The sequence below is a fragment of the Lepidochelys kempii genome, chromosome 15 (assembly GCF_965140265.1).
Source record: "Lepidochelys kempii isolate rLepKem1 chromosome 15, rLepKem1.hap2, whole genome shotgun sequence".
NCBI classification, from domain to species: Eukaryota; Metazoa; Chordata; order Testudines; family Cheloniidae; genus Lepidochelys; species Lepidochelys kempii.
In genome coordinates, this window is record NC_133270.1 from 8829500 (window position 1) to 8853390 (window position 23891).

Sequence of the window (23891 nt, forward strand, 5' to 3'; positions counted from 1 at the left end):
AGCAAGCCACCCCTTTGTGACATTCATAGAATAGAATATCAGGGTTGGAAGGGACCTCAGGAGGTCATCTATTGTCCAACCCCCTACTCAAAGCAGGATTGGTGCATACAGATTTATTTTATTTACTCATCCATGCAAAAATGACAAAAAAGTGTAAGTAGAATTCTCTCTCAAACTTGTACTAGCAGTGGCTTCCTAGGCTGGTTCAGTAAATACACACTTGCCTGGTGAATGTATGAATTCAAGGAGTTGTAGTAATCCATCTCATTTCCTTTGTATTTTAACTGTTCATACAGGACACAATTCACAGCATCCAGTACTTGTCTTTGAAACTCCACATCAGGAACAATCAAGACCTCTCCTAAAATGAATACAGAGTGACAAGACAGAGAGAAAAGATTACTACTTAAGTAATGATACACAGACTGGCTGCTCATTCCTTGAAATAGAACAAACTTCACAGAACACTTCATAACGTTCATGGGAGAGAGACTCTCCTCTTTCAGATCTTAGAGGACACTCAAAAGTGTGATTTGATTGCTGTTCAGTTTGTAATGGCTCCAAGAAAGAAAAGGACACCTCCCAAGCCCCATGTTAGGGCTATTTAAAAATTATGGAGTAAGTTAAACAAAATAAACATTGTTTAGGCAACATAAAGACGAGCAACATCACTCTGAAAGGGCCAACTAGATCACATTTACCTGCCTTTGGAGCCAAGCTTGGATGCCTAGGGTTTCTGGTCCGCAGGGCTTTGCGAACTTTGTCTGTGATATCGTCAACCTGCGCCTGGACACTCGTTAGACAGATGTCTGAGAGAGGATTACAGTACTGGTCAATTAAAACAGCACCTGGAACAGATAAACTATTTAAAAACAGGATTTTGGTCTGTTCTTCACTTTCCAGCTCTTTGTTTAAAAGCACATATTTTAGCAAAACACATTTTTTTAAAATGTTCATTGGTTCTGATATAAAGTCATACCCAAATGCATAAAACATGGAGACAGACACAAATTATATGAATCCTTTGACTTTTAAAGAGACATGTATTTACGTCTTGCAACCACTTCTCAGACTTTCAGATTTTGAATCTCAAGTATGCAACCTCCTTCTCTTTAGGGCTAAGTTGTCCCCCAGTGTCTTGAAAGCAGAAGTAATGGAATCTAACATAGAATAGGGGAAGCTGCATTAAATCAATTCTGTACCAGTCATCTCTCTTCCCTTCCTCTTCGAATCTTTTCAGCAGTTGCTAACTCAAGAATCTCACCTGTAAGGTCTTCCATACTCGCAATCCAATTCCATTTCTGCTCATATTTAACATGTTCACTATTCTTAGAACAGTCTCTCATTTTTGTCCAAGTGTCCTCTGTCAAACTCCTGGAGAAAAAACACTTTTTCCGAGAATCCTTCCTTGGTTGCCTTGTCGCTGCTCTTTCCAAAACCTTCCTATTGTCCAACTTCTTGTCCTGTCTATATTCAACTGCAGAAGATCTCTAAGATCTCTGCAAAAAGGATCATGTCTGTTCTAGTTTTGCAAAGTGCTCTATACATTAGCAGACTAATATGCATGACAAACACACCTCCTGCAATATCAGCCACAGAGTTCTCCTCCAAAAAAGCCCATAAAGTGGCAGCCTTTGGCTTTTATTGCCTGCCCCAACACATTCCCTTCTCTAAAGTCTACCACCACTTTTAACTCATAACACCAAAATAAACTCTCTAAACTGGGTTTTAACTTTCACATTTACTATATTTTTAGAGTACACACCAAGACTGATTGCTTCTCCCCCAAATCTTGGGAAAACCCTGCACTTCCAAAGTCTAAACATATTCTCTCCATAGTTCTCTATTTCAGGCTTACATGACGTAGCTCAACTTTGGGGAAAGCAGGTGTCCAGCAATACTGCAAATTTTCTTTAAAGAGCACTTTTCCCCCACTATTAGAACTTTAAAAGGAGGTTGTTCAGGATTTTATTTTAAATAAACTACACCTAATTTTTAAGAAGCCTAGTGTAGTTTGAGTGCCTGACATTATGCAGCTAACATGGTACTGAAGTAGGCTGCTTGATATTATATAAATACTGTCCCCTGTGACAATCACATAAGTGCATCTCCTAAGACTACACTGGTGAGCAAACATTTTAAAGAAAAATAAGATTACTTGATAATTTAAAGAAATGACAGCAAATGCCTTTTGCAAAGAGTTACCCTGAGGAACAAAGTTGAAAGATAGTTAATAAATGTAGATTTCATTTGTACACAGAAAGAGGTTACAAAACATGGTGTAAACAAATCTTTCATAATGTTTAAACATTAATCTTCATTCTGTGAGCCAAACAGGCATGGAATGTAACTATTTATTCTAAAACATTTGAGGACAAAGTGAAAACACACCAGAAATACTTTTCTAGACAAAATGTCATTAAACATATACAGAAGCAAAACTCATTGCAATTCTCATTAAAGCACATTTACTTTGACCAATTACAACAATGCAGCTACAAAGCACATCCCTGCAGCCCCTGGTGGGGGGGGGGGAGCGGGAAGGGAGGGGGCTCCGCATACTGCCCCTACCTGCAGGCACCGCCCCTGCAGCTCCCATTGGCCGCAGTTCCTGGCCAATGGGAGCTGCGGAGTCAGTGCTCGCGGCGGGGGCAGCGTGTGAAGACCCTCCCCGCCTAGGTGCTGCAGGGACGTGACGGCAACTTCCAGAGCAGCACAGGGCCAGGGAGCTTGCCTTAGCCCTGCTGTGCAGCCAGACTTTTAGCAGCCTAAAATCTCCCAGATTGGCTTTAGTAACCACTGGGAGGTACAGCCTGATTCCGGGAGACTCCCGGCGAAACTGGAAGGGTTGGTAACCCTATCCAGAAGAGACAATGGAAATCCCAACGGCCTGGAAAAGTCACACCCAAAAGACAGCCAGAAGGAGGAGACTCCCCCTACCTTTCTGCAGGAAAGCAGAGCAAAGGTCCGAAGTTGGAGAACAAAGGGGGAAGGTGTCAGGTGTCTGAATTAAGAGCAGGGTACACTGATACAGGAGAAGATTCTCTCCTGGCACTGGGAGACAAAAGGGGAGCAGGGCATGGCAATGCCCTGGCTCCCATCAATAGGAACCATATCCTCTCATGCTAACCTAAAGACTTTCAGACTCTGTATTGCAGGTGATTAATCAATAGTTACCGTGTTCTGAAAAGGCTGCCTGGTGTTACTGCAGATACTTAGAGCACTGTGCCCTAAAGGGGTGGGAATGAGTCTCTCCCAGGACCCTGGCTTGGCTGGATTCAATGCAGGGAGCCCCAGAGACAGGGATCACTGGTGCCTGAAAGCCCAGTTTCTGAGTTGTAGAGGCCACAGCTCTGCTCCGTGGATCTGTGTGGATCCTTGGTTTGGCACACTGCAGAAACACTCACAGGACACTGGTTACAGGGTAAGGCATAGACCAGACCTCGTGAATCCATCACAATAAACCATGAGACTCCTTTCAGGCCAATACTCACCTTCCAAAAATGACAATTGGTCCCCAGGTCGTTCAAGATATGCCTTCAGATTTTTTAAAATATTCTGTTGTCGTAGAAAGTAAAGAATTTTCTTTGCATAGTACTTCCAGGTTAGACACTTCCTGTAGAATTAAACATAAAAATGTAAAGGCCCTATCACCTACTAAATTAACAAGCAATGGCAGAATCTCTGCAAGCCCGGTCGTTTCAAAGATCTAATAACCATCAGGGATGTTTAAGGAGGTGATCTTGAATACAGCCAAGGCATACATGGTTAGGGAATTTAAATGCCAACAGTTCCAATTTACAGACACTCATAAATCACATCTATCAGGGTCACCACTGGCCTTTGCCAATTTACTACTAAATGCCTCCTCAAACTCTTCTGTTCCAGAATGTTAACAAGTGGACAGGTCCCAGACCCAGAATGGGAAGGCAGAACTCCATTAATTTTCCACCATAGTTTTATTTCACCCACTATTACTGCCATGTGTTTATCGGACCCAGTTCTGATGGTGGAAGCTGCAAGCTTTCAAGCCTCACAGAGTGTCTGAACTAAAACACAAGTTGGGACAGATTTTGTTAAGCGAATCGGTTTCTCCACACTGTAGGAAACTACCTAAAATGGTTAGCAGGCAGTGTGGTGTGTTACAAATTGTTGTAATGAGCCATAAAACCAGTGTCTCTATTGAGTCCATTATTTTTGGTGTTTAGCAGAATTTGATGTCTAGCCAAGCTCGTCTTTGGAAGGTGTTCTGCAGATTTCAGAACAAGGGCTGAGAGGACACATATAGAGCAACTGTTTTGTGAAAAGTGTTTGGCCGCACAGGATAGGGTGTTTTTGTCTTATTTTTCTGTGAGTTCATTTCAGAGCATAGCAATAGTCTGGTTTCACCTACACAATTGTTGCTGGGTCATTTGATACACTGGTTGAAGTACACCACATGTGACAGACGTGTAGGAGCCATAAATCTTGAAAGGTGTGTTGTGGAGGATATTGATCATTGTGGTACTGAGACAGTACATCTGAAGGTTTTGCATCTCTTGTTCTGGCAGGGTCTGGTGCAGTTTTGAGTTGATGTGGAGCTTGCTTCTGATGATGAGACTGGAGAGGTTGGGGAGTTGTTTGGAAGCCAAAAGAGCGGGGATGGGAAAGATTTCTTTGGGGATGTGGTTCCCATCAAATACGGATTGTAACTGTTTGAGGATACCCAATATGGGTTCCAAAGTGGGGTTGTAGGTGACAACTAAGGGTGTGCAGTCAGTGGGTTTTTTCTTCTGTATTGAAGCAGGTTCTCCCAGGGTATTTGGGTGGACCTTTCCAAGATGCAATCAACTTTTCTGGTGGAATGCCCTTGTTTAGAGAAGGCAGTTTTAAGTGTGTTTAGGTGTGTATCTTGAACTTTCCTTTCTGAACAAGTTTTGTGGTATCCGAGTAACTGGCTGTAGATACATTTCTTGGTGTGTCTGGGGTGACTGCTGGATCTCTCAAGGCAAGTGTGGTCATCTGTGGGTTTCTTGTATAGTCCTTTGTAGGGTTCCACTGTTGAAGCTAATCATGGTGTCCAGGAAGTTGATGCTGGTGTGGGAGTGCACAAGGGAAAGTTTGATGGAGGGGTGATGGTGGTTGAAGTTATGGTAGAAATCTATGAGGGAGTTTAGGTTGTCTGTCTAGAAGATGAAAATTATTGATCTATCTCAGGTATATCATTGGTTTCATGGTGCATTTTCCCAAAAGTTCTTCCTAAAGTGGCCCATAAAGAGTTTGGCATATTGGGGAGGCATCCTAATGCCCATGGCTGTTCCCATGATTTGTGCTAAACGTTTGTTAAATATGAAATTGTTGCAGGTGAGAATGAAATGGATAAGTTTGATGCTGCGTTTAGGGTGGATTTCTGAGTGTTGTAAATTACCTTGTGGGTATCCAAGGCAGACAACAATGCCATCATTATGAGGGATGTTGGTATATAGGCAGAGGACATCTACGATGGCAAGGATGGTGTTCTCAGGAAGGTTGTTAATGTTGTGGGGTTTCTGGAGGAAGTCAGTTTTGTCTCGGAGGAAGCTGAAACTTGTGTCATAAGTAGTTTGAGGATGATTTCTATGAGTCCTGATATTCCTTCAGTAAAAGTGCCATGGCCATTTAGGATGGGTCTGCCTAGGTTCCCTCATTTGTGTATCCTGACTCTGTGTGGGATGAGATTGTAAAGTTTTTCTTGGAGCTGTCTGAGGAAGGATTTGATGGTACTGTATCATTTAACTCCTGTGTAAACGGTGGTATGGGGTCTTTTTGAAATACTTTACAGTAGGTAGTGTCTGAGAGTTACCTGTTTTCCTCTTTGATGTACACATCACAATATACAGACTATCATGGCACCCACTTTGTCTGGTGGTTTGATCGCTATCTGGTGGTTGGAATTTCAGGGCCGACGAAGTGAGCTGTAGCTCACGAAAGCTTATGCTCAAATAAATTTCTTAGTCTCTAAGGTGCCACAAGTACACCTTTTCTTTTTGCGAATACAGACTAACACGGCTGCTACTCTGAAACCTATAGCTATCCTGTCAGTGGTAGGGACTGTGGCAGATATAACATTTGCTGAGGATTTCAGAGTCAAATTTTTTTCTTAAAGCAATTGATGTAATGATCCGTTGGGTGGTTTTGTCCATTGGTAGGGCACCCAATCAGATTATTTTTTTTCTTATGGACTGTCAGTGGGGAGGTGGTAGTTGTGGGTAGTGTTGTTATGGAGTAAGCAGAAGATTTCTTCTAGTTCTCCACATGCTCGTAAGGTATCAGGTTCTGTGGTGGGGCAGAAATTCAGTCTCTTGGAGCGTACAGATATTTCAGTTCCGGTTAGGAGCAGTCTTGATAGGTTGATGATGCTGGGTTGTCGTTCGGTGTCCATGTGTTTGATCATGGTGTCTGTTGTTTCTCCTGGAGGTTGTACTCTGTGCATTGTGGAGTTGTAATAGTTGGTTCCACTTTTTGTTTTTGTGTTGGATGGCTGTCAGAAGTGGGGTTTGGTTTTGTTTTTAAAGTAGTTGTTTTGTGTTTCCTGCATGATCACTAGGTAGGTCTCCTGGTTTTTTTTCTTCCAGTGTGTGGGACCATAAGATAGATTTCTTGTTTGAGATGGTCTCTTCTGGAGTATGTAAGGTACAGAAGAGGACTTCTGAGTTTTCTGAGGTCCTTCTACAGAGCTGTTCAGCGTATATGGAGTTGTATGTGGTGGTCAGAGGGTTATAGATGGGAGTCCTCTGGAATGTGCAGTTTCTTACATTTGCTCAGAAAATAAATGTTACTGTTCAGTCTGGCTTCCTTCTTCATGCTGTGGAGTTTCCATTGAAACACATTTGAATTGCTTCCTTGAAGAGAATTCCCTTCTCTTCCCCTGCTCTTCCTTCTCCCCCAAGCCACAGACCAAGCAATTCTTCTCCATCCTGCCAACTGAAAGAATCAAATCTCATAATACTTTATCCTCCACTAATTAATCAGGATGCTCCATAGGGACAGCCCGTTTATTGGGACATTTTCCAGGGAAACAATTTAGCCTAATGATATTGAATGGCAAGGACTACAGCTCAATCAGGCTGTAATTAGCATGAATTCTGCTTTATGGGAATGCATTTGGCGAGTGCAAAAGCTCAAATTGTGTTTAACCAGTTGTCAAATACAAAATGAAAGCCACAATTTTCAACCCAGAAGTTACAAAATAATGTGAAGAGAAAATTAAATGAACAGTTTCATTCCAGTTTGTCTTTTCAAACAGTCCCTTTAATCAGGACAACAGGCAACCAGGAAACATTAAGAGAAATCTACTGTCATTTCAATCACAACAGAAGCAGCTTTCGACTGTTTGTATGCCACTGATAGCACAGCACTGTAATGGAGTCTTGTTTGAATGATAATGCTCACCTCTTCACTGCTCCAGAGATTAACAATGGCAACAAAAATATTTACACAGACAAGAACCAAAGGTGCATTGGTTTGTTTCTACCTTTACTTTAAGTGACCGATGTAACGCTCGTATTTATGCAATTTAACCAAACAGTGCATGTTGTAGTGGCTCAAACAAGCTGATTTCAGGACAAAAGAAGTTATAAGCTGCAATTCCCCACCAAAAACCAGAAAAGCAACGGAAAGGACTACAAGCACATTGTGCCAAAAGCCATGCTTATTGTAGAATATTTAAAGTGTTTTCCCTCTGGAAAGTTATTTCCATTATGCTTGTTCTGAAGTTTAAAAACAAAGAGACAGCTAGTACCTAAGGGAAAGAAAGGTGAATATTAAGATAAACTTCATAATGCTGAGATTTATTAGGCTGTGACATTTATCTGTTTATTTTAAACAAGGGAGGATGAAATGACCCTGAATATGACCAGAGTGCATTCAACACTGTAGGATTCACCTCCACTCAGCTAACATGAAATTAGTCTTTTCCACTTCCATTTCTAACGCCTTTGATTTTTTTCTCACCTTCCTTCCATGTTAAGGATAGACATCAGCTCGTCCTCAAAAAAATGACCCGGGCACCCAAGAGTCTCAATGTCACTGAAGCCATCACAGGGGACCTGGCAAACAGGACACTGTGTTATACACTACAGAACAGTTTACTTTCTCAAGCAGAGATAGGTAATTTCAAAGAACCCAATTTAATACTTTGTATACACAAGTGAAATTGAACTGAAAACAGATTTTCCAGGCCTGGCAAACAGAGTTCTCACTGGAGGGTGCTCATCTACAGTACTTGGCCTCCAATAATTCAAATGACCTGAAGTTTTGCAGTCTTCCAGCTACGATGAAAGATGCATCTGAGTAAACATCAATGACCAGCCATGTGCCCCAGTAAACAAATAACAGGGCAGCAATTCTTCATGTGGGTGACACGGTGGTCCTGTTAGTTTTACACTGAATGTAAAGTTCATAAATGCTACAGAAATGGACATGGAAAATATTTACGTTACTTTTACTTAACTGTAAAACATAGTGCTTTGTGTGTCTATTGATTATATCCACATTATTTCTTAAAAAATGCTTGTCTATCCCCAGTACCCTCCATTCATGAGAGCACATTGTCACACAATCTATAAAAACGGCAGAGCCAACTAATCTGAAAAGAGAGAGAGCTGATTCTGAAGGACCAGTAGGTTTCCAGCTTCTGTCTTCCTGTGCCCTGTGCTGATTGGCTGTTTGCTCCTATCCTCACCCCCCACCCCCCTAAAGTCCCTTGACATCAGCTTCAGTCCACACCTGCCCCTCCTCCCTTGCCTTATTCCCTTCCTTTCCCTTTAGCTGTTCCCCTCCTAAGTAAACCCACCCAAGGGGGAAAAATATTATGGAATTAACATGATATCTACCACCATCACATTCTTCACTCTGCTTGTGTGTTACACTCCTTCCCCCACCCTACATCCATCTTGTCTATTGGGTCAATAGTGTCTCATTGTTTCCTCATACTTCCCCTTGTATCCATCTGTTCTCTCTTCTCTTACACTTAGATTGGAAGCTTTATTGGACAAGGACAGCTTTCTTGTTCTATGTTTGTGCAGCACTTAGCACATGAGGTCCTGGTCCATGACTGGGGCTCCTAGATGCTACTGCAATATAAGTAAATAATAAGAACAATGGCTAGTAGAAGGAAATGTAAAGATTCAGCCTCTGAGTGAGAAGATGACAAGAAATATGAGGTCAGAGATACTAGTGCACAAACGGCTAGGTTATTTTCAAGTGTATAAATAAATTAGAAACCTTACATGTTCTGAGAAGAATCTTTTGGAGAATGATGCTACAATTCGTTGCGTTTCTAAGCCAGCATTGTGCCGTGCTTTATATTCCTTTAGCCAATTAACGTTGTCTGTCTGGCTATAGTATTTCAGAAGTGATGGCCACCTATGTAACACACACAGGAACAGGTTCAGTGGTTAATACTGCGGCCTCCACAAGACAGTTTAATATTGTAAAATATGTTACTTATTGTTAGGCAGTTAACCATCTGTGACTTGGGTACCTGAGACTAAGTCAAGATGTTATATTTTAAAAATTTATCCACATACTGAAGTAAAAGCAGCAGAGTAGAATTCCTATTCCCCTCCAGTCTGATTATTTCTGGTTAGATTACAGTAAACACAAAGTAAGCATTGTGGGGAAAAGTGCTGAAGAAGCACAGATATCAGAGACTTGAATGGGATTTATGTTCCTAAATACCTTAGGCACTTGAGAATCTCCCCCTAAAGCTTTACAAAATAATTTTAAGTCCTCAGATCAATAAAAGAATAAGCCTATAGTTTAAACTACATATATTTTCTAATATTAAAGACAAAACAGCTTAAAGGTGACGTTGTTCTCACCTAACAGGACTTGAATTCATTGCCCTATGTTTCTCCTGCTACAGCTGAAATCTCTAACGAAAAGGGTATGCAGAATATAGCTCTGGACACTGAGTTAGGTGTAAACAAGGACAACAACTCTTGCAGGAAAATCACAGAATTATGAAATCAGATCTTACTAACGGCTTCTGCAAGTACTTTTAAAGCACACAAACACACACACAAACTTAAAGATGCACCTGTTTTGATCAGCCCTTCAGTTTGAAAGTTAACAAAGTACAAAGCCCCTCTCACTATCTAAGGCACAAAATGTTGTATTTGAAATGAAAACTCAATTGCAATTGTTATTTCTAAGGCTAATATTGACAAAAGCACTTGCCCCAATAAACTGGCATCATTTGAGACACCTTGCTGAGTGGCAGCCCCAGTCTAAGAGAATAGGAACTAGCACAATGATACCTATGACAACTCAAAAGACACAGAAAAATCAGCTGCTTAATGAAGGTGTTTAAAAGATGAAGCAGAACTGCACTCAGTACAGCTGAAATACTGTGTGCCGTTTCTTAAGATAAGAGGTCACTTGTAACTTGTAATTTTTAATATTTATTTTAAAAATTGTATCAGAATGTTACAAGTTTTCATGCACCCTTGTTTCCCATCACAAATCCGAAAAGTAAAAATCTAGGTTTTCTTCAAGCAATGACAATGACTTGCCTTAAATAAAATGTGTTCAGATTCTTAAAATAATGAATGACATGTTTTATTTCTATTTAATAGATATTAACCAAGTCAATGTGTAACTATACTATTTGAACTAAAACATATGGAGAATATTTTACTATTAGTTAAAAGTAACGCTACCCTGAATTTGCTGGCACACAAATTTAGAGGCTAGCCAAATACACTTGTATTTCTATAGTATCTTTCATTCTAATGGATCCCCAATTACTCACCCATGACTAAAATGCAGCCACATTGCAACAATACTAACAACTGTTTATTTTAGGGTGGTAAGTAAAGAATAATTTGTCCAACTAAAATTACAGTGAGAATTTGAGAGAGAGAAAATGTAATTACTCAAAATGGAATCTGGCCAGGATTACAAGGTCAATATCTAAACTCTAGCCAAAAGTTCTATTATCAAATAAGTGGATGCTACTGCAACATGAGCATCTACTAAACACTCACCATAATCAATTTCAAGAATGGCTCTGAACCATTCTAAAAGTTCAGGCTTGCTCCTGAAATTATAACTATTGAGTTGATGAACATATCCGGCTACCTACCCAAAGTCATAGCTTGCTGAACTGATGAACTAACTATTGTTCAGTAGCCTCTTTCACAGGTGGAGAAAGAATAGTTTCATTTACTAACCTAAATTTTAGAAGCCAACTGGCAGTTAGAGAAAGCAACACTGCCAGAAGGATGTGGAAAAATTGGAAAGAGTCCAGCGGAGGACAACAAAAATTATTAGGGGACCGAAACACATGACTTATGAGGAGAGGCTCAGGGAACCTGGATTGTTGAGTTTGCAGAAGAGAAGAATGAGGGGAGATTTGATAGCTGCTTTCAACTACCTGAAACGGGGTTCCAAAGAGGATGGATCTAGACTATTCTCAGTGGTAGCAGATGACAGGACAAGGAGTAATGGTCTCAAGTTGCAGTGGGGGTGGTTTAGGTTGGATATTAGGAAAAACTTTTTCACTAGGAGGGTGGTGAAACACTGGAATGTGTTACCTAGTGAGGTGGTGGAATCTCCTTCCTTTGAGGTTTTTAAGGTCAGGCTTGACAAAACCCTGGCTGGGATGATTTAGTTGGGGATTGGTCCTGCTTTGAGCAGGGGGTTTGACTAGACGACCTCCTGAGGTCCCTTCCAACCCTGATATTCTATGAAGACAACTGGGTTTTTTTTGGTGCCAAGACATGAACAAAACCAAGTATCAGATTCATTTATTCTAATCTAGAAAGCCCAATAGCTGTAGTGAATTATAGAGATTCATCACAGATTATATAGTGATTTTAGCCCTTGGAACAGTAAATTGTATGTTCAAACTGAAATTTTATATGTTAAAAATTAATTTGAGAACATTTATCATCTATTGAGTTTATGATTTCTGAGAAAGTGAAACGAGCAGATGTAATCTCTTGCACTATCCAATTTGGCAGCCCTCAAAACCAATTTTATTGACAATAGCTTATATTGAAAGCCTTCTGAACTACACACATACTTATTTCAGAGTAGCAGCTGTGTTAGTCTGTATTCCTTTTCTTTTTACACATACTTATCTATTTCAACCAATGCTTGTGACTGACAACATTATTTTCCTTGTTTCACCAAGCTAGAATCTCGATGGGGCAGGGCAGAAGAGTTCCCTAATTTGCCTTTTGTCCTTTCCATCAGAGGTCAGCAAAAGATATTTTACTAGCTTTGTTTGCCATTTTGAGCTACAGTTGAGATGCAATACACATTATGGACTCCCGATTACAAAAACAAATGTAACATTTCTTATGTTACTAAAAGGGCATTAGTCTATGTGTACGCTTCTTCACATGAAATCATGTTGAGTATGATGCTTCTGATTCAGAGAAAATAGGGTCACCTAAGAATAACATGTCCTGTTTATTGGATTTTACCACCAAAATTTCTGGAGTGAGTAGCACTGAGTCACATGCATCTGACAGGTGCATCATTGCCCTCTAATTCTCTCTCTCTCTCTTTCTCCAAACTAGAGCTGGGCAAAAAAATTTCCAGCAAACAGTAAACTTGCCAAAAATACACGTTTTAAGACAAACTATTTATGAATTCAGGTCAAATTAGATGAATAGCTTTGGCAAAACAAAATGAAATAATATTGAAAAGGAATTTCATTTAGAAATTTAACTATTTTTTAACAGACAGCAGCAAAACAGAGTGCAATCTAAAAATGACCCAAAAAGGAAAACCACCACCACATTCTGGGTCCATCAAAACCTTTTGCTGAACCTGAAACAAAAAATTATGGGGGTGGAGGCTGACATGAAAAAATTGAACTAGTGAATATTTTTAAATATTTTTTTCCAGATTTTTTTGGTTCAGCCCCAGAAACAGAAAATCAATTATTCACTCAACTCATTTTATTCCACATTTCAGCACCCTGGAAGTACATCTACATTCCAATTAAAAACACACATGGTTGGCCGGCGTCAGCCAACTTGGGCTCGCAAGGCTAAAGCTACGGGGCTGTAAAGCTGCAGTGTAGATGTTTGGGCTGGAGCCTGAGCCCTGAGGAGGGAGCATCTACACTCCAGTTTTACAGCGGTGCAGTCCCAGTGTGAGTCAGTGAAGACAGGCCAGCAGCAGGTGTTTAACTGCAGTGTAGACATATCCAGGATACTGTACACAGGGTGTTCTCCCAGGGAAGCCTTGACTGGGTGTCTACACAGCCTCCTAAACCCAGGCTCAGACTCAGGTTTGAGCCCAACCCCCAGTCTGTCCACACACAGATCAGTCTGACTTGAGTCAGCAAATGCCCAGGGCCAAGGACCCGACTGGAGGGTAGGTCAGAGCCTGAAACTCCGCCCCCCCGGCTGGGTCAGACCCGGCGCCCCCCGGCTGGGTCAGACCCGGCGCCCCCCGGCTGGGTCAGACCCGGCGCCCCCCGGCTGGGTCAGACCCGGCGCCGGGTCTGCCTCTGCGCCCCCCCGCGGCTGGGTCGGAACCGGCTCCCCCCCCGGCTCCGCCTCTGCGCCCCCCCGCGGCTGGGTCGGAACCGGCTCCCCCCCCCCGGCTCCGCCTCTGCGCCCCCCCGCGGCTGGGTCGGAACCGGCTCCCCCCCCCCGGCTCCGCCTCTGCACCCCCCCGCGGCTGGGTCGGAACCGGCTCCCCCCCCCCGGCTCCGCCTCTGCGCCCCCCCGCGGCTGGGTCGGAACCGGCTCCCCCCCCCCGGCTCCGCCTCTGCGCCCCCCCGCGGCTGGGTCGGAACCGGCTCCCCCCCCCCGGCTCTGCCTCTGCGCCCCCCCGCGGCTGGGTCGGAACCGGCTCCCCCCGCGGCTGGGTCGGAACCGGCTCCCCCCCCCGGCTCTGCCTCTGCGCCCCCCCGTGGCTGGGTCGGAACCGGCTCCCCCCGCGGCTGGGTCGGAACCGGCTCCCCCCCCCCGGCTCTGCCTCTGCGCCCCCCGCGGCTGGGTCGGAACCGGCTCCCCCCCGGCTCTGCCTCTGCCTCTGCGCCCCCCCGCGGCTGGGTCGGAACCGGCTCCCCCCCGGCTCTGCCTCTGCCTCTGCGCCCCCCCGCGGCTGGGTCGGAACCGGCTCCCCCCGTCTCGGCCTCGGCGCTCACCGGAGGCGGAAGCGCTCCCGCCAGACCTTGCCGCGGGCCTGGCACGCCTCGCGCAGCCGGCGGCAGGTGCAGGAGACGCGGCCGATGTCGGCAGCGCTCAGGACCCCACAGCACAGGATCAGCTCCAGCAGCTCCCCGGGCAGGTCGGTGAGGCCCGTCCCGCCGGCCTCCGCCGCCGCCATCTTGGCTGTTTACCTGGGCGCGTGACCCGCACGCCGCGCCGCCCCGCCCCCTCGGCAGCGCGGCCGGGACCCGCAGGGGTAGGGAGCGTCTGCAAAGTCCGATTCCAAGAGAGGCGCAGAGCAAAGGCTGCGTGCCCAGCCGCGCCTCAGGGGCAGAGGAGTTAGGGAGCATCTGCAAAGTTCATGCTCCCCGAGAGGCGCAAAGCAGGGCGCAGGGCCCACCCACAAGCAGGCAGAAGAGCTGCTCAGGCTGAGGACTGCAGGAGGCGTTCGCGTTGCCCATTGCAACAGCGCCTAGGTTCTTGAGCTGAAAGCGAGTCCAGGGTTCTGGATCTGACTTCGAGTTCCCAACGTGAGCCCGGGTTCTGGATCTGACTTCGAGTTCCCAACGTGAGCCTGGGTTCTGGATCAGAATTTGAGTTCCCAACGTGAGTCCAGCTTCTGGATCTGAATTTGAGTTCCCGACGTGAGCCCCGGTTCTTGATCTGAATTTGAGTTCCCGACGTGAGCCCCGGTTCTCGATCTGAATTTGAGTTCCCAATGTGGGTCCAGGTTCTGGATCTGAATTTGAGTTCCCGACGTGAGCCTGGGTTCTGGATCTGAATTTGAGTTCCCGACGTGAGCCCCAGTTCTCGATCTGAATTTGAGTTCCTGACGTGAGCCCCGGTTCTCGATCTGAATTTGAGTTCCTGACGTGAGCCCGGGTTCTGGATCTGAATTTGAGTTCCCAACGTGAGCCTGGGTTCTTGATCTGAATTCCAGGTCTAGATCTGAGCCCGGGTTCTCGATCTGAGCTCAGGTTCCTTTTTTAATATGTTCTGCCAGCACTAAGGTTGCCAGGCCTCCAGTTTTCGACAGGAACGCCAGGTCAAAAAGGGACCCTTGCGGCTCCTGTCAGAACTGCCAACTGGGCCGTTAAAAGTCCGGTCAGATGCATCCGATGAAGTGAGCTGTAACTCACGAAAGCTTATGCTTAAATAAATTTGTTAGTCTCTAAGGTGCCACAAGTCCCCCTTTTCATTTTGCGAATACAGACTAACACGGCTGCTACTCTGAAACCTGTCTCTTGCAAGAGACTGCCCAGTGTGCACCAGCAGGAGGCTCCCCCGCTAACAGCTGAAATCCCTGACAGCTGTGTTGTGGGGGGCCCGGAAGACATCTGGGCGGCTGGTGGAGAGGTGTGGCCAGTAGGGTGGCTGGCGGAGAGGCGTGGCAAGTGGCCAGCAGGGTGCCTGGTGCAGAGGTGTGGCAGGTGGCCAGCAGGGAGGCTGGCAGACGGGGCCAGAGCAGAGCCCCGCAGAGAGGCAAGGCTATGGGCTGTTGGGGCGACGAGCGAGTGCCCGAGCAGCAAAGCGTGTAAGGGGCCTCCTTACCCACCCCCTTCCACGCAGGGTGGGAAGTGAACTCTGCAGATGAACCTCTGAACTCTGGGGCTGCGCTGGCCAAGGACAGCAACTGTGAGTGGGGTGCGGAGAAGGGACAGGCACGTTAAAGGGACTTTTGGGTTGCTGGACTTAAGACCCTGAGGGGAAATGGACACTGCCCAACTTACTTGGGAGTGGGTCTTTTGCTCCTGGTTTGTGTTTATGAACTCTAGTTGTGGTGTTTTCCCAAATTAATGCTGAATTACTTCCCTCCTTTTATTAAAAGTTTTTGCTACACTCAGACTGCGCTAGCGAGAGGGGAAGTATGGCCTCTTAGAGGCACCCAGGGGGTGGTGTGTAATTGTCCCAGGTCACTGGGTGGGGGCTCGAGCCGGTTTTGTGTTGTATTGATGAAGCGGAACCCCTAGATACTGAACCCAGCCCTTGTTGCTGCTGGCTTCACCTGGCAGAAGGGTTACACATCAAAGGGTGGTCACCATCAAACCCCTTTCTTTGACCCCGTTTGACTCCTTCCCAGCCCAGTAATACCTGAGCTCAGGGAATGTGCCCTGGAACCCCAGTAAACCACCCTGGGAGGGGAATATTGGGAATGGCTGAATGTAGTTACTTTGGCCCAGGGATCTCTCAGTGCCTCTGCCCTACAGCCCTGACACCTGATTCCCATTAACATGCAACTGCTAAAAAGCTTTGTTTTTTTCCTGGGCTGTATGATCTCCAACTCGACCCTGAAGACTACAGCCCGTGAATCCACTGCCTGGGCCCTGTCTCAGGCCTGTTTTTCTGGGTGGGCCAATTGTATGAAAAAGTGGCCCAGTTTTTGGAAGACCCAGCATTTCTCTTACTGCTGTTCTACCTTTCTCAGGGTGGGCTGGAGCTGCTTCAGGCTGTGGCTTCACTGATGATCACTGAACCCGTAACCGGACCTGCCCTTATGATCCTGTTCTCTCCCCACCTCCATTCATTCTTCCCAGGGTTTTATGGACAAGTCCCACTCTGCCAGCTGAGCTGCCGCTTGGAGGAATGCACCCTTCAAGAGGAGCCCTCAAGAGCTGCTCTAGGAACTGTCCATTCCCCACTTCCTCCCCATGGCGTCATACACTACTGTACCCCTAGCTCAGGGCGCCTTTCCATGGCCCCCTTTCTGCACCTAACTCACTCATCCGTCATGAGCTTCCGTGGGCATTCGGTACCTTCATAACAGCCCAACTCTCAGCTGCGTAGGCACTTTGCCCCAGTCCTGGCTCTGTCAGGAGGAGGCCTCTAGCATTTCCCCCTGAAAGGATGCAGGAGAGATGAAGGGCCCACAATTCCACCCCCCTTCGGATTGGCTACAGTTTCTCAAGTTCCCAGGACCCACTGTCTGCCCCTCCTTGCTCAGGGTGTTGACGGGGGGCCATTTGACAGCGAGGCTGCAGCTGCACCCATCCCCTCATTGCTGCCCTACCTTGAGTTTTTAACTTGTTCTTTATCACCATTCTGCTCTTGCTCGGTTTCCCCTCTGGGGAGCTGCTGCTGCTGCGCTCACTGCTCTGACGGGGCTGCTTTCCTCTCCTGGGTGCTGTTCTTCAGACTCCTTCTCCTCTCTGTACTCCTCTCTGTAGCCTGAACAGTCTCTGCCTCGGCTGATAATGCTCCAACTCTACGGGCTAGCAGCTGATAGCGGCAGGATTCCTGGGTTCTCTTCCCAGCTTTACCAGTGATGCACTGGGCTAAATTCCCCACCCTCTGAGCCCCACTTTGTAAATAATGAGAGAGAAAACACAACTCACTTCAGTGTCTTCCAAACAGATTTTATATGACCAATTCAGAGCCAATGATCTTCTCCTCTTCTCAGTCCTCAAGAAACTAAAGTGTTGTGACTCCATCTGAAACAGGAGGTGCCGAGGTGCCACCAGTGCCTGAGGCCTCAGGGATGGCAGAGAATTGATTAAGCAGGATAGGTCCAGATGGTCCTAACAGGTGATCCCTGGTCCATGCTTCAGAGGAATGTGAAAGAACCCCCAGGGTCCCTGCCAATCTGCCTTTGGGCAAAATTCTTTCCCAACCCCAAACCTGGTGATCAGTGTGACCCTCAACATGGGCCAAACCTCTAGGAATAGAGCATTTGCTGTACTGTCTCAGAGCACTGGTCCTTTTCATCCAGTGTTCTGTGTGGCCCAAACCTGATGGTTCAGAGGAAGGTGAAAAAACACCTATAATGCAGCTGATCAGTTGTGCATCTGGGAGGCAAAATTTCTTCCTGTCCGCTTTAGTTGGCCGGCTGAAGCCCTGAAGCATAAGGCTGATTATACAAATTATCTTAGTATTCAGGGCTGCAAGTGAGCTCATTATCATTGGAGCAAGACAGGGGCTCCTCCTAGCTCCTGATCTGAGAGAACAGAGTCAGTGACTTGCCCCGCTGGGGTCCCATGGGCTTTGTGGATGGGCTCCTGTCTCTCTTGCTGTTGCTGTCATTCACACTCACGCTGTCTCTCTCTCTCTCTCATGTATAGGCTGAAGACTTTCATGCACTGTGAGGCCTGTAAATTTTCACTATTATATCATAAATGTTACACTACTCCAGGACATTGTCAGAGTGCCCCCACCCCGACACTCCAGCCAGCCTCCAGTGGCAGGTGTGAGAGGGAAAGCAATGGGAAGGGGGAGCCGCCCCCTTGTGACACCCAGTGATGTCATTGCCAATTCGACACCACTTTTCAACTGCCAATGAGGCTGCTGTGTTTCAACCGCTTTCGCCTTCTAAGAGGAGGTATTTGGGACTAGTCATCTACCCAGCTCCCATCAGAACTGAGCCCTTCTCCTTCTCATTTACCCCAAGGCCAAAATTTTCAAAATAGATTGCTCAAAGCTGAACAGCTAAGTCCATATGTAGGCACCTGAAAGAGTGACTTGGTTCCAAGAATTGCTGACGTCTCATTGACTTCAGTGGGAGTTGTGCGTGCCCATCCGCTCTGGAATCAGGCCAAAGTTACTTAAGTGCTTAAATATGAATGAGTGTCATAACAGGGCAGTTTGTCCAGCCACAGCGCAAAGGGCCGGCTAGGCAAACATAGGTCACTTTTTTACTGCTTACAGTTTGGCCCCTTGATCTTTTCCTTGTTTCAGTCTTTTTAACGTTAGTGCCCTTAGTTACTCCCCACCTTATATTTTCTTTCCTGATGCCCCATTTCAATCAAGAGAGACGTGCTTTTTGCCAGACCAAAATCCTGGATCTCAAGCCCCTGGAATTTAGCAGAGGTTTTGAATCCGAACCTGGATCTGAATTTACTCACCAGCTCCCATCTGTATAATGAGCTGAAAGAAAGTCACAAGGCCAAACATCCCTTGCCCTTTGGGTATTTCAAATCCAAATCAGAAATTTGCTGGATGGCCCCCATCTCTGGTATCGACTCATCATGCATGCGATAGATCAAGGAGCTTAGGAAGTCTCGCTCTTGCTCTCTCTTTCACCCACACACACCTAGATTTCGTCCACTTTTTTATTTTGACTGTAATGCAAACAGGCATAGGTATTTCTGAAGAATGGATCCCACTGTCCACTATCCCCTTCTTAGCGCCTTCAGAAGACTCACTGCACGTACCCACTAGGAGGTGATGTGCTTTGCTGCCAGGCCCTGTCCCCTGTGCTATTAGCATCTCTGGGTCCATTAACGATGGACCTGAGACCAAACCTCATAGCTCAACACCCCAATCTTTGGGGAAAGGGTAGAAATCCAGCCTGGGATCAGAGTTCTGTGCCCCAGGCCCATCTCCAATAGCGACCGGTTCCAGTGACTGGGAAAGCCCTGGTGGAGCTGGGGAAGCAGCGTCTCTTGTGGGGTAACAGCGCTGACCGGCCTTTGGGTTATTGGCCAGACTGTTCAAGCCTCTGCCGGGACTGAAGGGCAGGGTCTGGTCCAGACAGAACATCCTGGAGAGATGCGGTTATGGGAATTGTGACACCCCATTAATGAGCCCCGCCCCCTCTAAATTGTTGACCATTGAGATCTCTGCATCAGAGCCCACAACCAGTGCCAATCCCCCTTGGGGCTGGTTCTGCCCTTTTTATCCTAGTTCTTTAGGTTTCTTTGAAGCTTCCCCATGATTAGCAGGCAGCCCTTTGTGGTGTGAGACTCCCACTAGCAAACACACTGCCCTGGGGATATGGGCACTGGCTCTGGATTTTTCTGGCCTGAAAGGCTCCATGGGTAACTTAATTGTTTTGGAGATCAAGTCCTGAGTTGCAAAATTTGGATCTAGATTCTGATCTTGAACTGAATGTCCCCCAAGTACAGGCATGTTAGGATCTGGGCTTCAGGCGTGTGTGTGTGTGTGTGTTTAAAAGCAGTTGTATCTAAGTAAAGGCAATATATATCAGCAGACAGTACAGTATGCATGGGCAACATTACACCTACACAGTGATTCTACCCATCTCACCTGCCCCCAGCCACCATTCTTCATGCCAGACAAGCATTCCAGTTCTCTCTGGCATTCACTGCACTATGATTGTGCAGCTCCAACAATGGATGGTGTCCAACAGACAGAGTAGGCCTCTCACCCTGTTCAGCTTAGATGTTTTTCCAGTGTAAGTACTCCGCAGAGGTCTCACACTGCAAACGGGGTTATGATGTAATGCTCAGAAACCAAGCAGCCCTGCAAGAAAGTGAGCATCTGTCACAGAGAAATACAAGAGATCTCACGGTGTTCTTTTTTACATCACCAGTATTTTCTACTATTGTTAGTCAGTGGAGGGACAGTGGGATGTGGTGAGGTAGACAGGGCATTTCCAGTGTCAAGAGAACAAGAAAAAACAACTAACAAGACAGTCCACCAGATTTCATCCACTTTTTTATTTTGACTGTAATGCAAACAGGCATAGGTATTTTATTCCATAAAATCAAAAGATTGGAACTATACAGAGAGGTGCATGCTTTAGAACAGTGTGGATACCTTGCAAACAGAGCAGGAGTCAGTCCATGAGAGAGGTGCTGGAGTACACTGTATGAATGGCAGAGATTTTAGCAGCATTGAGAGCTCAGAGGTAGGGGAAACCATGTTTCTGACTGCTTAAAGCACTGATATGATCAAATACAACACCTGCCCACCCTCACTCCCGCTCCCAACCCCCACCCTCCTTCCTCAGAAAGAAACCTACATTTGAATCACATTTAATGCTACAAAATGTACCAATCTGTCCACCCACCTCAGGAAACACAAAGTGAGAGTCAAGCTGATGCTCCAGTCTTAACTCATGGCGTCGTTTAAAAAATAAACGGAAGGCACAATGATACGAGGGGAAGGCGAAGGGTCACTAGGCTGAGAGAATTTGGAAAAGATGGAGTTCCAGCTAACACGGGAAAACCCAGGACAGTTAGAGGATTCAGGAAACCTCTAGAATGTAGAGGTTTCGCCAAACCTTTGTCACATTTCACAAATGTCTCCATTTCACTTTTGCGCCTTTGCTCTTCATGAGACAAGTCATTTAAAAACCTGAGATTTTCAAATCTGCCTAAGGGAATTGGATACCCAGTTCCTTTTAAAATCAATTGGAACAGAGCACCCAAAATCCTTTGGGAGCTAGGAGAATTTCAGCCTGTGTTTCTAACTAGATGGGAGCCAGTGCCATTCAACCAGTCCTGCTTGAAAGGCACTCTTGCCCTGCTTCCGGGGAACCACATACAGCCCAGAACTCAGACTTTGCCAGAAACAAGAACTCAATCTTCACCATTCTTCAGTTCTTTTCAAAATATAAGAAACCAGGATTTCTGAGGGGCTTCCCAAACGGGCCAAAGCTATTTCTTCCAGGTCAGGAGTTGACCCAAACTTGGGAGTTCCTGACATTTGTCTATTTTACAACACTGTAACCAGAATTGATGTTTGCCCTGCATTTTCTTGGCTTTCAAACCGTCACTTCAAGGCTGCATATCAGCAAACCTCATTTAAGGAAGGGTCTGAAATGCATTCCTACATCAGAAGCATCAGAGTGAATTTTGTTAATACTCCATTCTATACCCCACACAGACATGAATGGCTGCTTTGGAGTCATGCAGGCTTGTTAGTTAAAGGTGGATTTAGATACAGTTTTTTAAAAGTTGTATTTTTCCTGAAGCTGGTAGATGTTTTTTCAAATTTTGATTTTTTTCAAGGATTTTTTTGGACAAAAGATTGAATTTTAACTAACCCCCTCCCCCCAACTCTTGAAGACATTTTTACAATCTCCCTCTCCCGCCCTGCTATATGTTTTTTGACTGGATAAAGTGCTGGTCAAAACTCGGTCTAATTTTAAAATGTCAATGAAAAATTTCAACAAAAATGTCCCCATTTTTTGGTTTTGCATTGTTCAACCAGCTGCAGTTGTTTTTGAAATGAATGGATTCTGCTATGAACTCAGCACTCTTTAGCGGAGTCGAACACAGCCTTGGATGGGTCAATCAGTTCACCCTGGAATCGACGGGAGCAGTTCACACACATGCAAAATGTCTGGAACCTCATTAGTAAAGCTAAAGCTGCTTGTTGGTTGGCACTTGTGGAAACACAAACTTTTACATTTTTTGAACACACGACTTAAAAAACCCCAATTCTTTCAGACTCAGGGTAAACTCCAGAGCAGATGGGGCAGGGGTTGCTGCATTTATTGTCTGTTTTGCTACATTTTCAAGTAGAGCTAGTTGAAAATTTTCTGTCAGAGCTCGTTTTTTGGTTGGAGAATTGATTTTTTGACTAAACTTTGTGCGGGGGGGGGAGTCTCAAAGTGCCCACTTTCCATGGAAATTTTTGATTTTTCATCAAAAAACCAATGCCTCAAACCCCAAAGATTTCAGTTTTCAGGATTTGCATTTCCACCCGCCCACTTCCTGGATCCCAATAGGACCCAAGAAAATCCACATTTTCCATAGAAACCCAGTCCCACCCCCACATATAGACCATTTTCCAACTAGCTCTATTCAGTGGTGATTCAGAGCAAGCTGCTGCAAAGAACTAACCTGTGGGATCCCTTAAACCAGCGGGGGACCCATACACAGCTGGGTTTACTGCCTCTGAGTCGTGCCCACACAATCTGACCCACACTTTGTGACACAAATGAGAAAGAAAGGTACCTTCTTGTGTGATCAGCAACTCACTGTGAGCAGCTCTCACCAGCAGAGAGTTTATAAACGACTGTGTTTGAAATGAGCTTTGCAGCTTCTCGTCATTGGCCCTTATAGGCAACAGTACCCGCACGGGGCATTTTAGAGTCCAGGCCGTGTCCATCCTGTTGTAATACTGTCTAAGCAGGGAGAAGAGAGGCATGTGCTGTGATGTGTAAATAGTTCACATGCCATCCTCATAGCTTTAGCAAAACCCAGAAAACTCTGACCCCACTAGAGCCCATTTCAGTCCTGGAATGAAGCGCTTTAAATCCACGATCTCATTAGCTTTTTCCATCACCCCTGAAGTTTTAGTAAATAAAGGTAGTTGTATGGGAGAAGCCAGAGCTGAAATCCCACAGCCTGGGATAGATTTGGAACAAGATTATTAGGGAATAATGCATTGGGGGTGAGTGCAGCTTGGTGCATGCAAAGTTATAATCACTGTCCAGTTTTGGGCCCCACACTACAAGAAGGATGTGGAAAAATTGGAAAGAGTCTGGCGGAGGGCAGCAAAAATGATTAGGGGTCTGGAGCACATGACTTATGAGGAAAGGCTGAGGGAACTGGGATTGTTTAGTCTGCAGAAGAGAAAAATGAGTGGGGATTTGATAGCTGCTTTCAACTACCTGAAAGGGGTTCCAAAGCGGATGGATCTAGACTGTTCTCAGTGGTGGCAGATGACAGCACAAGGAGTAATGGTCTCAAGCTGCAGTGGGGGAGGTCTAGGTTGGATATTAGGAAACACTATTTCACTAGGAGGGTGGTGAAGCACTGGAATGCGTTACCTAGGGAGGTGGTAGAATCTCCCTCCTTAGATATTTTTAAGGTCTGGCTTGACAAAGCCCTGGCTGGGATGATTTAGTTGGGGATTGGTCCTGCTTTGAGCAGGAGGTTGGACTAGATGACCTCCTGAGGTCCCTTCAGACCCTGATATTCTATGACTGTAACCTCTCCTGCCCTCAGGCTCAATGCTGAGGCGTGATGATCGCCCCGTCTCCCAACGAAGCCCATGGAAGTTGGGGGTCCTTAGTACCTCACGAGAATCTGCCATCTCAACGCAGGTGATAAACAGTGCTGA

The 23891-nt window shown here is 45.7% G+C and overlaps 1 protein-coding gene across 4 annotated transcripts in view; it reads right to left on the reverse strand.

The window, feature by feature from the left end:
- FBXO21 (F-box protein 21) overlaps nt 1-14375 on the reverse strand; it is a 44556-nt gene extending 30181 nt beyond the window's left edge. The window contains exons 1-6 of one of the 4 annotated variants that reach the window (XM_073313244.1): nt 14138-14374; nt 9249-9384; nt 7972-8066; nt 3495-3616; nt 702-809; nt 225-361 (exon numbers count right to left, since the gene is read on the reverse strand). In XM_073313244.1, coding sequence (XP_073169345.1) covers nt 225-361; nt 702-809; nt 3495-3616; nt 7972-8066; nt 9249-9384; nt 14138-14319 — 780 coding nt within the window. In that variant the 5' untranslated portion in view covers nt 14320-14374. Of the gene's footprint in view, nt 1-224; nt 362-701; nt 849-3494; nt 3617-7971; nt 8067-9248; nt 9385-14137 lie in introns of all 4 variants that reach the window. The other 3 variants (XM_073313243.1, XM_073313245.1, XM_073313246.1) reach the window with 3 other exon arrangements.
- Nucleotides 14376-23891: the final 9516 nt, after the last annotated feature.